This window comes from Manis pentadactyla, chromosome 3, assembly GCF_030020395.1.
Source record: "Manis pentadactyla isolate mManPen7 chromosome 3, mManPen7.hap1, whole genome shotgun sequence".
Taxonomy (NCBI): Eukaryota; Metazoa; Chordata; class Mammalia; order Pholidota; family Manidae; genus Manis; species Manis pentadactyla.
In genome coordinates, this window is record NC_080021.1 from 161,112,998 (window position 1) to 161,129,074 (window position 16,077).

General features: G+C 40.0%; 2 protein-coding genes across 8 annotated transcripts in view; one reads left to right on the forward strand and one right to left on the reverse strand.

The window, feature by feature from the left end:
• KDM4C (lysine demethylase 4C) overlaps positions 1 to 16,077 on the forward strand; it is a 490,870-nt gene that overhangs the window by 426,399 nt on the left and 48,394 nt on the right. For 6 of the 7 annotated variants that reach the window (XM_057498655.1, XM_057498657.1, XM_057498658.1 and 3 more), the window contains one exon: positions 6,497 to 6,682. In XM_057498655.1, coding sequence (XP_057354638.1) covers positions 6,497 to 6,682 — 186 coding nt within the window. Of the gene's footprint in view, positions 1 to 6,496; positions 6,683 to 7,379; positions 7,387 to 8,172; positions 8,263 to 14,018; positions 14,030 to 16,077 lie in introns of all 7 variants that reach the window. The other variant, XM_057498660.1, reaches the window with a different exon arrangement.
• Positions 4,540 to 4,946, reverse strand: LOC118908861 (ATP synthase subunit ATP5MJ, mitochondrial-like). Its single transcript, XM_036878843.2, has one exon. The coding sequence runs from the start codon at positions 4,857 to 4,859 to the stop codon at positions 4,677 to 4,679; it is 183 nt and encodes a 60-aa protein (XP_036734738.1). The 5' UTR covers positions 4,860 to 4,946; the 3' UTR covers positions 4,540 to 4,676.

The window sequence follows — 16,077 nt, forward strand, 5'->3', positions numbered from 1 at the left end:
AACATATAAGGATGAACAGAGCATGTATTTTGCAGGTAGAATTTTAAAAAGAAAAGAGATTCTTCTTAAAACCTCTAAGGACTTGGAGCAAAAATGAAAGTTTTAGCCTCAATCCTCTGGTTTTCCTGCAACAGTAGTGGCCAGCATTGAGTCCAGTTATTCCCTGTTTGAGTTGGGAACATTAGCTTGCTGTGTAGTGGTTGGAAAAGTGTCTTTGGAGAACAAAAGGAAAAAGGACTTAGCTAATGGGTCATTATAATTACCTTGTTACTTATCAGATAGAGAAACACTAATTAAAATATAAAGCATTTGTGCCTGTTTGGGAAATACCTCCCTATTTTTGGAAGAAAAAATGAATCATAAAATTGGCAAAACAACAATAAAATCATAGTACAAATCATATTAAAAGGAAAAAAGGGAAGGGGATGTGCTTTGAACCTCCACCTCCTTCACAGCTCATCATTTCTTGATGCCCTTTGCCAAGCTGTATGCTCAGGGAATCTAATGATACACAAAGCCTCATTGCCAGATACTTCATTAATTCCTCAATCCATTAGGAGCCTTAATGGCCTATGTCACTGAAATAAGTATGGAAATCCAGTCCCCCAAGAAAGTACAGTGCTCTATAAATCATACTAGCCTGAGGATTCTATCAGCCCTTGACACAGAAGAATGAATGAAAAAACATTGTACTTCCTTTGTTTCCTTATGCTAGAGGCTCTCAGAATAATAGACCCCCTTTAACCCTTTAACCCTCCAACCCAATGGTTCTTGAAGTGTGATTCCTGGATCAACAGCATCAGCACCACTGGGAACTTGTTAGAAATACAAACTCAATGGCCTCAACCCAGACACACTGGCACCCTGATGCTGGGGCCAGCAATCTCTGTTTTAAGCAGGCCTCCCAGGGCTTCCAACTGCCCTAACAGCCCTGCGGCATAGTTACATAAAATGAGCAACTATATGATTCTCCTGACAGGGAAGCAGATGGGCACATCCATAATGTCACCCAAATCTACCTTTCTGGATTCCATTTAACTCAGCCAACATTGGCTGAGCAGCTGTTATGTCCCAGGCATCCTCACTGGGAAACTGTAAAGGTGAATGACACCTTAAAGTCACCCTCTAGTGTCACCTGGGTCAACATTTTCCTGCTGTGCTGTGTTGGTCTCTCTGGACGTCAGCGCCTCTTCCACTAGGTTCCAAAGCACCCAAAACAGTGGTTCCCAAAGCTTCCTTGTTGGGCTTCTCAGACCACCTTCATCCAGAGACTGGCTCCTCAGCCCTTACCCAGTGGTCATGGGCACCTCAAAGAGTGAGCTGCAGGAAGAATGGCCCTGTCTTTCTGAACCTTCCCTGCTTTGAAATGCCTGATAATCTTACTGTTCACAAGCATCCTTCTATCCCTGTCTCTCTAGAATTGGTGTCACCTCTATCTCCATTCATTTTAGGACTTGGGCAGCTACTTAGAGAGGTTCTTTCCCACGGAAGACAGGTTGAGTAGCTCTAGAGGAAGATAGTGAATCTCCATCAATAAAGGGTTAACAAGAGTAAAAAACACTCAAAATTTACCTCCCTCATAATGGCCACTTCCCTAGTCCAAGTTCTCATTATCCTTTACCTCAATATTTCTGTGGCTTCTTTACAGTTTCATTTCTCACCCATCTATCCTTTATCCAACTTGTTGCTAGAATGATTTTTCTTAAGTCTAATCTATCATTTCTCTGCTTACTAACTTCAGATATGCATTCATGTCCTATGGCAGGGGTCAGCAAACTAAGGCGTGTGTTTGCTGTGTCTGGAAAACAACAGGAAAGATCTGTTAGACCACAGCTGACCCATCGTTTGCAGGTTATCTGTGGCTGCATTTGTTCTACAGTGACAGAGCTGGGTAGTTGAAATTGGGACTGTATGCCACTCAAGCCTGAAATATTTATTATTTGGCACTTCAAGAAAAAGTTTGTTTCTCCAGGTGTAAGGTGTAAGGTAAAGCTTAGTCTGTTTACATTTAACACACTGGGATATTTGGGTTTAGTTTATCAATTAGTGGTGTTTTTCTTTTGCTCCCACCTGTTCCTATTTCTGTTTCCTTCCCTTCATGTCATTGTCTGTATCTATTATTTTTCCTTATTCTGTTTCTTTAAAAACTATTACTTAATTGGTGCTTCTACCCTTTTCCCAGACAATTCAAGAATGTTAGAACATTTCAAAAGCCACTTCCTTTATATGCTACAATTGTCATCTATTCAAATTCTCTTTATATTTAAAACCCAGAAGACATTTCTGTTACTGTTTGTAAAATCAGTATTCATTTAGATTTATTCACTTATTTAGCATTTTGGTTGCTCTTCATTTCTTCATGTGTACTTCTGATCCTTGAATATGAAAAAGAAAAGAAAAAAATCCCTTCATGTTTGCTCTCACATTTGAATGAAAATTAGGCTGCATTTGGTCCAAATTTAATTTTTCTTCAGGAATTGGAAGACATTATTTTCTTGTCCTTTAATGTTAACTGTTGCAGATTAGAGATCTGATGGTAATTTTTCTTCTCTGGAAGGTTTTTGGGTTTTCTCCTTTTATTTGGGGGGATCTAAGATGGATCTAGATGATTTTTAAAAAAATTAATCCTACTTATTGGGCCCTTTTTCAGTCTGAAAAATTTCCATGATTTTCTCTTTTTCTATTCCTCTAGAGTACCTTTTAGAAAGATAATAGAACATCTGGATCTTGTTTCCATACTGCTTAGCATTTGTGTCCCATTTTCCTTATTTTTGATATTTTCTTCTATGTACAATCTCTAGACTATCTCCTAGTTGCTAATTTGATCTCCAGTGGGATACAATCCAATATTCAGCACATCTTGATTTTTTTTGACAATAATGTTTTTAATTTCCTAGAAATGACTATGTTAGTTGTCACTGTTTTATTTTTGAATTGATGAGATGTATTTTGGGATCTCTCATAATGTGAACTGCACCTCTTTTAAACTCTTCTTCTGTTTCTACATACCTGGCTCCTATGATCAGGTATTCTTCTATTTATTAATTCTATTACCTCATATTCATTACATTGTTTTCCCTCAAATGTTTGTGAGTCTTAAAGTATCTGGTTGTATTTTAATTGCATGTCTTGGGTGCCCTTCTTCTTTCTTCAGCTCAAATGAGAATCCACTTGCTTTGTTGGCACATGATGGGTTAGATCACAGGACTTGGATTTGCCTCACCTGCTGCTGATGACTGGGGGCAGGGTCAGCTGCAGGGCTAGCCAGACAGTGGGTAGCTTGTCTTTTAGGTATTTACTTCCACTCTTGGCATGGACCTTGCCAGAACTGCTGTTTGCTAGAGATCTGCTCCCTGGAGTTTGTTGTGCCCTTTCTGGTTAGTCATGGCTATCATGGTTTCATTCTTCTCCTAGATCTTTATTTAGTGTTTGGGGCTGGCAGTGAGTGAGGGGGGTCATAGCAGGGCTGAGTCCACTGTCTCAATCCAGTTAGTCGTTGTGTTTATTTAAAGCCTTCTTCCCTCTGTGGCCCCCAAAGTGTAACTCATTGCACCAGTTACCCTAGTTCCACGGGGCATTTTGTCTCTACCTCTTTCATAGCATTTATTCCATTGTAACATTCTGAAGAAGTGTCTTATTTGTCCTAGTCTTTGCCCTACTGAGTTAAACTCTGTAGCCCAGACATGCATAGGGGTTAAATTGCTAATGTTTTAACCAGGGTGGAGAACAACTGGTTTAGTAACAAGCAAGTGAAAATGGGGTACAAAAAGATGACACAGACTGTGCTACAGGATGCAGAGGGCTCCCCTGCTAGGTTTTGTGGAGTTCTCTATCTTTTCAAGAATCTATTTTATGCTGAAGACAAACTTCTTAACTTTGAATAGACATCTTCCAAGGCACTGAATTATAGTAGTCTGCAGTTAGGTTGACTTCCTAAGGTTAGTCAAGATCTTAGAAATGATTACCTCTGGTCTTCCTGGGAAAAGAGGCTGCTTCTCTTACTAGATTCTAAGGATTAACTTGTCACTGGACTTAAGTATATTCTCTCTGTCTCCTTCCCTTTTTCTGGAGGGCCTCTGTTTAATGAGGAAGTTAATGGTAGAAGAGGTTGAAAGTTACCAGTTAATTAATCAGCTAAATCACAATACTCTTCACTACTCTTAAAAATTCTTAATTAGGAAAACAGGAAACAATTGCTCCTTTTATACATCTGACAATAACTGAACTTACTCAAACACTGGCCTCTATGTAGTAATGGTTAAGCTCTTAAAAGATGATTTGATTCTGTCTGGAGTTCCTGATAAGAGTTTTTGCTGTTGTATCCCATCACATTTCAGATGATTGGAATTGACAAAAAGATATCAAAATACCAAAAATATATTGAAGCTTATACCAAGAATTGTCAAAGAGACATCAAGATAAGATAATAAGTAGTATTTTTATTCAGATTATAATGGGTCCTGTTTTAGTTCTGTCGTCCCCCACCTTAGGCTTTAGGCTTTTCCCTCTGTAATTTCTTTTTTTTTTTTAGCATCTCACAGGCATCTTTATTCATACCACAAAGGGAGCAGCACTTCTGCCCATGCATGGCAGCCGCCCATGCCCCCATCTAGCAGCCTGCTGAGATTTTCAGCCAGAATGACATCCCATCTGATGCATTCTCCAAGTAGGTCTGGTTAATGATGGCCATGAGCAGGCACAGGACTCGAAGCTTTCAGAGCTTTGCTTCTTTTATCAGCACACCTGATTTTGTAGACGATGAAGCTCATCAAACCCATTCCTACCCAAATCTCCTGGTAAATCTGGGTATAGTAGGGCTTCATGGGGATCCAAACATTTTTAATAAGGCTTTGAAGCATTGTGGTGACTGACCAACAGCTCAAGAAGCCTCCAGCCCACACACCCAATGACTTGGGAAGGTCACCAAGTGTGCAGGCGTCGCACGGGGCCTCCTCTGTAATTTCTTAATCAGCTAAGCCACATCCTTAACCCCCCACTGAAAAATGCTCAAGTTTATGTTGAATATAGATGTATAGGGAGAGCATCCAAATGCCCAGAGTATAGGGCCCTTATGGAGACTAGTGAGAAATGAGTTTATTCAGATGGGCCATGAAGGTTCTTTTATAAACTTCCTCTTCCATCTCACGTTTTATTTGTGAAATGTCTTGGAGATAAGGAGAAGCCTTTGAAGGACATTAAGCAGGGGGTGACATGGGATTTATGTTGTAAGGTCTCTCTGACAGGCCTGGGGAAGATACATTGGAATGAAATGTAATAAAAGACAGAGAGACCAGTTAGGAGGCCATTATTATGCTGGGCAAGACACCATGGGCAGAGTCAGTAGAAGTTGGTAGATGGGTAGGGAGAGATCAGAGCAAAATTAAGGTACAGAATCTGGAAGACTGAAGTTGCTGATCGGATGTGAGGGCAAAGAAGAGTTAGAAGTTAAGTGCACATTGATTCTTGCAGGTCTGTGGTAAAATATTACAGTCCCCAAAAGGCATTGAGTTTAAGTACCTTTTCTGTTCCAGGAAGGAAAATGTACCTATAAAAGAAGAGCAGTTGTACCAACATTTGATCAGATTACAGACCTTTTTTAAATCTTAGGAGCAAAAGGTTGAACTTTTTGATCATCCTGTTTCTTCTGGTTTCTGAATCTGACCCTATGTTCTACATCCATATTTTTCTAACCCTCAAGTATTGTTCACAAGTCTTACATTCAGTGAAGCTATTTGATTTTTCCCATCTCTCATAATAAATACACTGATAATGTTTAGGACTAATTGTATGCCATTTAATTTCAGATTGTGATAATCACTACTGCTATTTTTATTTTCATTCTCTTTTCCCCAGGCATAGTCAGCTATAGATATTCAACAGAATTATGCCCTTTGGGGTGATTTTCAATTTTCTCAGTTTGGGAGGCGTATTTTTTTTGTTAGTCATGAAGGGTTCAGATTTGGATTATTAAATACTCAAGCCTCTAGTTTCCATGTTGGACCATTTCACACTTTACATTTCTTTGTAGATGGAAAGCTTAGCCCATCTGTGGGCTATTTTCAAGACCTCATCTTATTTAGGAGAGGATGTGCCTGTTCTTCTAAACCCATTTCTCTCTCTTGGTGCTCAGAAAGGCCTGCTGTGCAGGAGGTAAAAGGAGAAGTAGTTTCAGCATTCATGGGTGATTTACAAGAGCAGCCTTAGGCCTTTTTCTCAGCTCTGTGCCTGGAGAAACATGTGTAAAAGGGTTTGGCTTTCCAAACCACAAGAAATCTTTCAACACATGTTTGGTAGTTTGTGACCATAGTGGTATATTTCCTTGAAAAGTATGCAGCTCACAATGCCACAGCCCCTTTTACTCCTAGGGTCCCTGGAGGGTCAGGAATTGTTGAAGAAATTGGTTTTCTTCATCTGTAATGGATATTTTTCTGTAGAGTATGGAATTGTCTGAGTTACAGGCTTTGAACTGATGCTCTTTTTTGTTTTAATCCTCCAGAAATGCATCTTCTGCAGACACCGAGTTAAGAAGGTCTCTGGAGCCTGCATCCAGTGTTCCTATGGCCGCTGCCCAGCCTCCTTCCATGTCACGTGTGCTCATGCTGCCGGCGTGCTGATGGAGCCTGATGATTGGCCCTACGTGGTGAACATAACATGCTTTCGGCATAAGGCCAACCCAAATGTGGTAAGGCCTGTTCTTCCTTCTCTGATGCCAGAGCTGCATGAATTCCTTTCTGTACATCTCCCATGGCTAGCATGCTCTATTTTATAGTGTTACTCAAATTGTTGACATGTGTAGAATGTGAGTTTTTTGCGGGCAGGGGTTATACATTATTATTTACTGCTACTTGCCCAGGACCCATCAGTATCTGGCATGTGCTGTGCATAATAAGTATTTATTGAGTTGAATGAGTGAATGAAGAGATGATTGAATAAAAATCTTTATGCCTGTTCTGGTTTGGGACCTATATACAGGGCTGCTGAGTATGGTGGCACAGATTATGTGCTTCACATATCCAGGATGAGGAGGAGACCATTTCTGGGAAAGGAGAGATGTGAAAGCTCCACCTGAGATCATGTGCTGTTTAATTCATGCACCTGTACACTCTGGCCTTAGGGTTTTACTTCATGTCTTCTAGAAACAAAGAGCAGTAACACAGTAGATGAAGAGGGAGAAGGAGGGTAGTCACAAACACCTGGGGCTTGCTGCCTGAGATGGGTAAGCTAGGGGCAGCATGGAGGAGTGAGGACAATTTCAGAAAAGCAGAAATGTAGAGGACAAGTACAGAGATCAGTTTTTTCCTGCCTTTTGCATTTTATTCAGAACTGAACCTATTTCTGGGAAGTGTGCAACTATAGTATGTAAATTAATTTTAATTCAGTTTACCTGTCCTTGGTGAATGGAATCTTTCCTCTGTTTGAAATGCTTCAAAAATTATGACACTGTAGAGATTGTTGATACACCTTAGCTTTCTAGTTCACTGTAATTGTTTTTGGCTGCCAAAGAGGAGGCTAAAGCCTCAGCTTGGCCAGCTTGCTGCCCTTTGCTGTCCATGGGGGACTTGGCCACAGACTTTTTGCAGCCTAACATGCTTGTCCTATGTCTCTAAATAACCTCATGTGAGCAGCCTGCCAAGTCGTCAAGGGTTTGAGGAGCCATGACTCATACGTAACAGATCTCTTAGCTTTTTAATGATTCCAGCAACTTCTGTTGGTGTCTTGAGAGATACTTATGTTTGTGGATTGGGATTTTGCGTGGATGTGTGAGAATGTGCAAATGTGCAGAATGACATCACTGACTGCCACATCTATTTTAGTTATTTTCCATCGTTTTAGGTCACAAGTTGTATATTCATTTCCGCTTTTTCCTTATTGAATTGATGGGCTCTTACTAAGAATAGTAGTATGTACTCAGCAGAAAATATATTTTAGCAACTTAAAAAAACACAGTAATAGCACAGTGTTGCTATGGTGCTGTGCAGTCCCTAGCGTCACCTCATTCGATGGCCTTTTGAGTTGTGAACCAGGTCCTGACCTTGGAGCCAGAGGAGTGTGTGTTCACACTTGGTTCCTGCCAGTAGCAAATAATGACTTTGTGCAGGCTATCTCTGAGTCTCAGTGTCCTTGTCTGCAACCAGTAGCATGCCTATCTGCCCAGGTTGTTTTGATCCACAGCACAGAGCCAGCCCACAGAAAGTGAGGCTGTATTACTCTGTTCTCATACTATGTCTACTGCTGCTGGCTTCAGTGCCACAGTCCTGGGCCGTGTGAGTAGTAGCGCCCCTGCTTCAGAGATGAGACACCTAAATTCATAGAGTTCAATTGTTGCGCAGTAGATTAATGAGTGACAGGTGCTGGTATGTGAATGTCTTTTCAGCCCATATTCCATTATTTGTTGAATTTCAAACCCCAATGATGCTTGGTGCTCAAGGTGTTCTGCTAAAGCTTTGCTTGGGATCATACATTCCCATTTGAATATCCTAAAGATATATGGTTACTGATTATTATATTGAAATTGCTATTAAAGAGATCCAGGTGTTTAATCAGGACCCCATTCCCATAACAGTGATGGGCGGTTCAGTCAACTTTATGTTACTAATATGTTTCATAAATGATGATGAAAAAGAAAACCATTGACTTTGAGGTGATTTAGAAACTACTCTCCCCTACAGATCCACTTTAAGTTTGGCATGCTTCGTAAAGGGTGAGGAAAACATCATATAATTTATATTACATGGGGCAGTTTTTCCTTATGAAGGAAAATTTTTAGTGTTTGTAAATTGCCTTTGCAAAGTTCTCTGGGAAGAAGCACTGTGAACACTGGATTTCAAATCTATATTGCTGGTAGCTATTACTTATTCGTCATTTCTCAGATTTCCAAGTTTGGATTCTCCCCACCCTCTAAAATGTTTGGCAGCTAGACAGAAGGAATTCATAGAATCTGGCAACTTTGGTTAATAGTATTGTGTTTGCCCCTATTGCATTAAATATTCTTTCCTTTTCAAAGCATATAGTTTAAATTCACTCAAGCATTTCTCTTTGTGTAAACTCTGGATGCTTAGGGATATGCTCCCAAGAGCTGGAACTGTAGTTTGTCTGTGTTTTCAGCCATGCCTTGATTATTTGGGAGTAACGGGCAATTGCTGAATCATAGCAGTGAAAACTATGAAATAAAGTTCAGGCTAACTTGGCAGCCTAGCACAGTTGTTTTACAGAACAGAGGATTCCTGTACAACTTACATGAAATCAAGTATAAAGCTAACAGTTGCTCAGTAGATTCTTCATTTTTACTCTCTTCAGGGTTTTTGTTTCCTTCATTATTAGTTTTTTATTTCTCCAAGTTATTTGCTTTTTGCAACCACAAGGACCATTTAAGGCAAATTCTACTCCTCCTTTAATGCCATAAATTATCTTAAATATACTAGCTTATTCAGTGTTACTGAGCTTTGGGCCTAAAATCATTCTGGATAATGATATAAAAATTCATCTGATGTATTAAAATGCATAATTCCATTAGATAGTAAGCACACTTTGAATTACAAAGGTAGTATTTGAAAAATAGGTAGCTTTCAAATTCTTAAATATAGAAAGGAGTATGTAACAGTGCACAGCTAACCCCTATTATTATAATCTAAATTTAAGTATGTATTTTTTAGTGTTTTGCCATACACACTTTTTGACTGGCACCTGCTGTCTTTCAAAACTTAAAGTTTCATCTGCATGTGCATGTGTGTGTGCACACATGTATTTATGTGTGCAGTGTTGTGGTATTTGACCACTCTTCACCATGATCCAGTGTGACCTGTTTGCTGGCTGTGTTCCACTGGATGTATTTCTAACCCACTTATGTGGATATTGCACAGATGTGTGTAAGGAAAAGACAAAGAACGCAATGAATAGTAAAATGTTTTTGAAACTGGGAGTCTTGAAAACATGTTCCTTCTCCAAAGCAATGAACTGCTCATAAATTATGCAGTGCCTGCAAAGTTCAGCCACCAGAGGGGCCATCTCCTCACATCTGGGTAAACTAGACAGGTGTCCAGTGGAAGAGACACCTCAGTGATGGAGGGTAGTGGAGGTGAGAAAGATGGCAAGCACAGATTTTTTTTTTAAACAAATTACTTCACTAAACCTTCATGTTAGATTAGAATAGTACATATATGCAGTTTAGGAGCACAGAATCACTTGCACTTTATGGAATGATTCATTGCCGTGAACAAGGCCTCTTTAATACAGTATCTTATATGAGGTACATAATTTCTATCATAATACCCTCACTTCTCAAAAAATAGGACATTTGGGAAATTTGTTTTCTTTGTAGCTTTGTAGGTTGTGGCTATTAACATGGGAACAGACATCTATTCAAAAAAGAGGAAGAACTATAGAGAAAAAAGCAGCCTTTGTTACCAGTTTTTTTCCTTGCTATTTTTGTGTGTTTTTTCCTTCAATATGATCTTAATTAGATCATATTTAAGTAGGTCATTCCTTTAACTGGATTATTTAACTAGATTAAATCAGTATTTTGTCTATTTAACTAGCACTTGGCCATCCATAGAAACTACTTGGTATAAATCTGTTGAAATAATTCTCTAATGCTAGGGAACAGGATTAGTGGAGAAGCAAGATAACTAGTATTTATGCAGCATCTTTTGTGCAAGTGTTAGATATTTTACATGCACACCTTATTTCAAAGCAGTGTTGTTAGTGTGGATAATGGAAAGCAGTGGTTCTCTTGGCTCCGGTATTGGCACCTCCCACTGGGAAGGGTTCTCTTACCTTTTGTTATTCTGTCCTTCTAGCCATCCTTCATGTTCTGTCCTGGCACTCGTCTTTGTAGTAGCACTTGAGTTCTTGCTTAGCACTTACTGACTTCTTTCTCCCAGTCTCTGTGTCTGTAGGCTGGCTCCTATACAGCCTCTTCTGTGCCATTACTGTGGATGAAGTAATTTGTTTAAAAAAAAAATCTGTGCTTGCCATCTTTCTCACCTCCACTACCCTCCATCACTGAGGTGTCTCTTCCACTGGACACCTGTCTAGTTTACAGAGAGGACACCTGTGTCACACAGGATCTGATGAAGGGCTTAGAGCAAGGCAGCTCTTCTGGCTAATCTGTGCTTATATGCCTAACCTTTGGGGTACTAAAAGGGTGGGGATCCTTTCATCACTAACTTAATACAACGTTTCCTTGGTATGCAAAAGTAGCTTTCATTTCATCCTGTGAAACAATGGCTGATCAAGATCCCTAAATTCTAAACCCTAGAATAGTTCTCATCACAGGAAAATGCTGTGTAGCATATTATATTTTCAGTATAAGTTATTGAGAAAACATCTAATGGCAAAAAATTAAGAAATCACTAACATTATCATTTGAATTCATTAATTATAAAAAGAGTCTGCAGTGTTTCAGGTTGAGGATGGGTTGGTAGGGAGAGACCCAAAACACTCAGTCCCACTGTAACTTGCCACTTAATTAGATGAGGATATAGAAATGTGGCAGAAATGGATTGATCAGACAGGGTGGAGGTGAATGCGAGCTATCATAACCAGACTTCCCCTGCACCGTTTCCCTGTTGAGCATGTGTGGCTGTGTGGAAAGTGTTGCCACATCTGAAAAAAAAGACCAATGTTTGCTGTTCCATGGCTTTTATACTTGGGATTCATTCAGGAAAACTGGGGCTTTTCATTTGATAAAATGTTTATAAGCATGAAGCTGCCTAGTTCTTAAATTACAATCAAGGTCAACAAGACCACATGCTCTACTAAGGGAAGAAAGTAGACTCAGTTCCCAGATGGGTACCTGAGCAATATCTCCTTCCAGCTTTCTAGAATTCTACAAACCTGTTTTCCCAGAGTCTACCCCTAATTCCGGTTTATGACTTTTAGTCCATCTGGTTCCAGTAGGCATTTTGGTTTGAAGATCTGAATTACATTTCACCATATGTGTATTCTGCATTTCACTGTATGGTGTTCCTTAAACCCTTAATGGGGGTTATAGGATTCTGTTTTTATAATCAGGCAGCATTTATTTAATTTGCATCAGTAGGTGGGACTTTGCTTAGCTAGACTTGATACTGTTTGACCCTTTTGGGTCATGATTATGACCTTACAGCCTTTTACAGACTCAGTGGGTACCGGTTGACTGTAATTCTCTTCTTGATGCTTCTGTCACACTTTGACTATTTGGAGCCTTTCCAAGGTGATTTCATTTTCCTAATATAAAACCACTTTCAGACATCTTTGAAACTATCACTGCTTTCTTTGAACAAGAAATACCAAAGTCACCTTGATTTCTGTTGTCACAAACTTGGAATCAGTAAGTTGTCGAGGAGCCCAAGCTCTTTGTTATGGGTGCTCAGTTAGAAATCAAACTTGGAATAAAGGGTGCACATTACTATGTTTTGTTTCAAGTGAGCACTAGTACTGAGGCATTAGGGCTGTTTTAGTGACAAAGCAGAAAAATAGTATTTCTTTTCAAATGACCCAGAGTTTATGTTGATATGCCCAATTTTCTTGTCCTTAACAAGTGATTTTTATATTGTTCTAATTTGAGGACTTAATACATTTTTTCTTGTTACCATTAAGGGGTCTTTTGATGTGTCACAGTTTATGTTGTCATACTGCATGTGTTAATGTTGCTGATAGAAATTTTAGACGTCTTAATTCTTTTTTCTTTTTTGTTTGAAACATTGGGCTGTTTGTCATGGAATTGGCTCCAATGTTTGTAGGTTAGAAGATCCCACTTTCAGGTGTCATTTAAGCATCTGTTATCTGAAAAGAAAAAAATATCCTCATCTTCTATTGAGGGACCCTAAAGCAACCAAAAATATAAGTCATTAAGTATTATTATATCACCTGACCTGTGGTACCTCAGAGTATGAGTCAGAAAACTGTATCTCAGATTTTAGAATTTTCAGGTAAATACAAGATTTTGATATTTTGTCTAAAATTCTTTAAATTCTTCATAGGCTGTGCTGGTTTTGGGGTTGGGTCCAGCACCAGAGCTGCTGAGCAGAGGCCAGGTCACTTCCCAGATGACAGCCTTTTGTGTCCCATTCACTTTCTTTACCCTTTTAGGAGAGTTCCCCAAACTCAAAAACACTAAAGCTTTTGAAGAAAGAGTGGGAATGGGTTAGGAACCTCAGAAACTGTCATCTGATTACAAGAGTTTTAACTAAACTGAAACCAAGGAAAATAAAGCCACTTTGCCAAGACTTTCAGTATTGGAGAGAAAGTATTTAATAACACATTGGCCAAGCATACTGCCTGCCTCCCCTTTCTTATCTCAGCACTTACTTAGCCAGGTCATAAAAAACATATCTGAACATGAAGGTTAATTATGGAGAACTTCAGTGAAATTGCTTTGACACTGTTCAATTCAGTGTACATGGGGACCATGGAGTGTTCTGGAAGTGAACATAACTTTTTTTCTTTTAATGTCTTAGCCCAACTTCAAATATTCTCTCTGATCAGCTGTCATTCAGACACCTGTTTCAAGTAGACATATTTTTTTTGAAGAGATGATGACTAACACAACATGATGAACTATATTCTAAAGGTTTACAAGTATTACCTCATTTAATCATCAAAGCACCATTCATGGTAGATACTATTATATTATTAACCCTTTTTTACAGATGAGGAAACTGAGGCAAAGGCTGTTAACCCTCTAGACCTTGTTATATATTACATAGGTAGGAAGAGGAAGAAGATTCAAAACCAGGCAGTCTAACTCAGTGTCCAGGCTCTTAGCTGTTGTACTTGATTGCCACAATAAAATAGGCTAAATAAAGATGTGAATAAAATGTTTTGGGAGCCCAAAGAGGAAGCCTCGAATTCTACTGGGGATGGTCAAGGTAGAATTCACAAGGGAGGTTACACTTATGCTGGTCCTAAAAGGAGAGTTAGAGTTTGCTGGTGAGACAAGAGTAGTTACAATGTTTCAAGTAGAAGAAATGGCATGTCATGAACTTATGTTAAGGCCTGGTTTATCTGGAGGGGCTGAAGGGTTCATTATGATGGAGGTCTAGGACATGTCAGGTTTATGGAGGGAAGGACAGGGTGGGTAAGACTAGAGAAGCTCATGGGTAATCAGAAAGTGAAGGCCTTGTATATAATGGACACTCCCTTTTTATATGCCCCTGAATAAAAATAAAAAATTAATCTCCTCCTCTGAGTTAGGGAGATGAGCTTGGCTAAGTAAGGGTCCATTTTTAGGGATGAGGTGAGGGGCTGGAATGCACATCTTCTCCAGGGGAGATGGGCCATGATGGGGAGGAGATTGTTTTCGGGACAACCCCCAAGAGCAAGATCCACAGGTGCTCTATCCACCCCTTGACTGCGTGTAAACATAAGTTACCCAAAAACTGTTTCACATACAAATGTGCGTGTGCACACTCACACACGAAGGACAGTGGTATGATGGGGCAGGAGAACCTGTTCCATCCCTGTCTTGTTTTAAAATATTCCTTGCCCCAGATACAGCTCCTTGAGCTTCTCTTCATCCTATGTCTCAAGGAATTCCTTTGATATTTTCTGCCACTGCTATAGGTCAAATTTAAGGGAGTTCTGCTTTATCCTGTAGTCGAGGGTCCACCATGGGAGGTGTATGAGCAGGACAGTGTTAGGACGCTGCCTTTTGAGGCTGTGTGGAGGCTGGATTGCAAAGTGGACAAGATGCAGGAGCCTAGCCAGGGTGGGTGCTCTGGCACCAGTCTGAGGAGATGGGGACCTGGATTTCTGGAGTGGCTGTGTTGGGGTGAGGAGAAGAGCCTTGGTTCTGGAGACGTTTCAGAGGTAGGTTCGCAGGCCCTGGTAACTAATCAGATGTAGGAGGTGAGGAAAGAGAGAGGCCTCCACGAGACAACCAGATAATTGTGAGCTAGTGACGACTGGGAGCTGGTCTGCTGGGAGCGTGGCTTTCCGGTGCCTATGAGCTTGCCTCCCCCCAGCAGGGCTGACACATCAAGTGCAGCTGTGGGTTGGACCCATCTTTTTTCCCTCCTTTAGTCTGCAGCTCAATCCCATGGCTCAACTCTGTTTCCTTTTAGTTTCTCTTCCGTCCTCTTAAGAAAGAGAACCAGAATTTAGCTAACACTCATCTAACAATGAACTTAAAGGTGCCATTTCCACAGACCCTCTTCCTATTTTCCAGATCTGGGTGTCTGTGTATTTTGCCAGCAGTGGGCTTGCCTTGATGGTGGTGGTTTTTCTTAGAACAGTTTAGATATTGCTAACTCCCATTTTGTTCAGTAAAGTTTGCTGTGACCAAGTATACTCTTCTGAGACTTGTGCATTATTATATAGGATTATATATGGTTTGTTTCTTCTACAGAAGTTATTTTTGAAATGTTCTACTGAATTTGTATTGACACCAAATACAGAGAATTCTGACCAAAGCTAAGGTCCAGAGTAAAAAATTCTAAGCAAGGACTTAAAAAAAAATTCTACAGTGATTTAGATCTCAATCTGAACATACATTTAAACCTATATTAAAAAAAAAGAAATCCCTTTCTGTTTTATCCATAGAAGTGCCTTTTCAAAATCTCAGTTCTTGTATCCCAGATGATAGAAAGTTAGGACCACATTTGCCTGGGAGGAGAAATATTTAACACAGGCATTTTAGAATATGTTCATTGGAACCAATCTTTGCCTTGTTCACTTTGTTGGCTAGAACACTTTTCTTTATTTTATTAAGATATTAAATGTATCCCACTTCAAGCTTCAGTTCTCTATTTACTACCTCTCATTTTAGTTTCCTGCCCCTACTTCCTTAGCCACTGGCACAGGAAGGCTGGGATCCGTGAGCATAGAGCTTTTCTCCCCAATGCTTTCTGCCAGTAGAACAAGAGCATAAGTGGATTTGTAGCATATCCTGCACCCTCGGCTTGGTTCCCTTTTGGGACCTCATGGCTCTTGCCATCTTAGCTAGTCAGTAGGGAGAGCCAGGGGCCTCACCAGGGCCATGTGACCTTCTGCTAAGCCAGCTATTTAGTCCCTGGACCTGGCTGTGTGGCATAAGGGAAAGTTCCATTAGCACTGTCCCCAGAAACTCCCCACAGTGACCTCACAGACCTGGGCCAG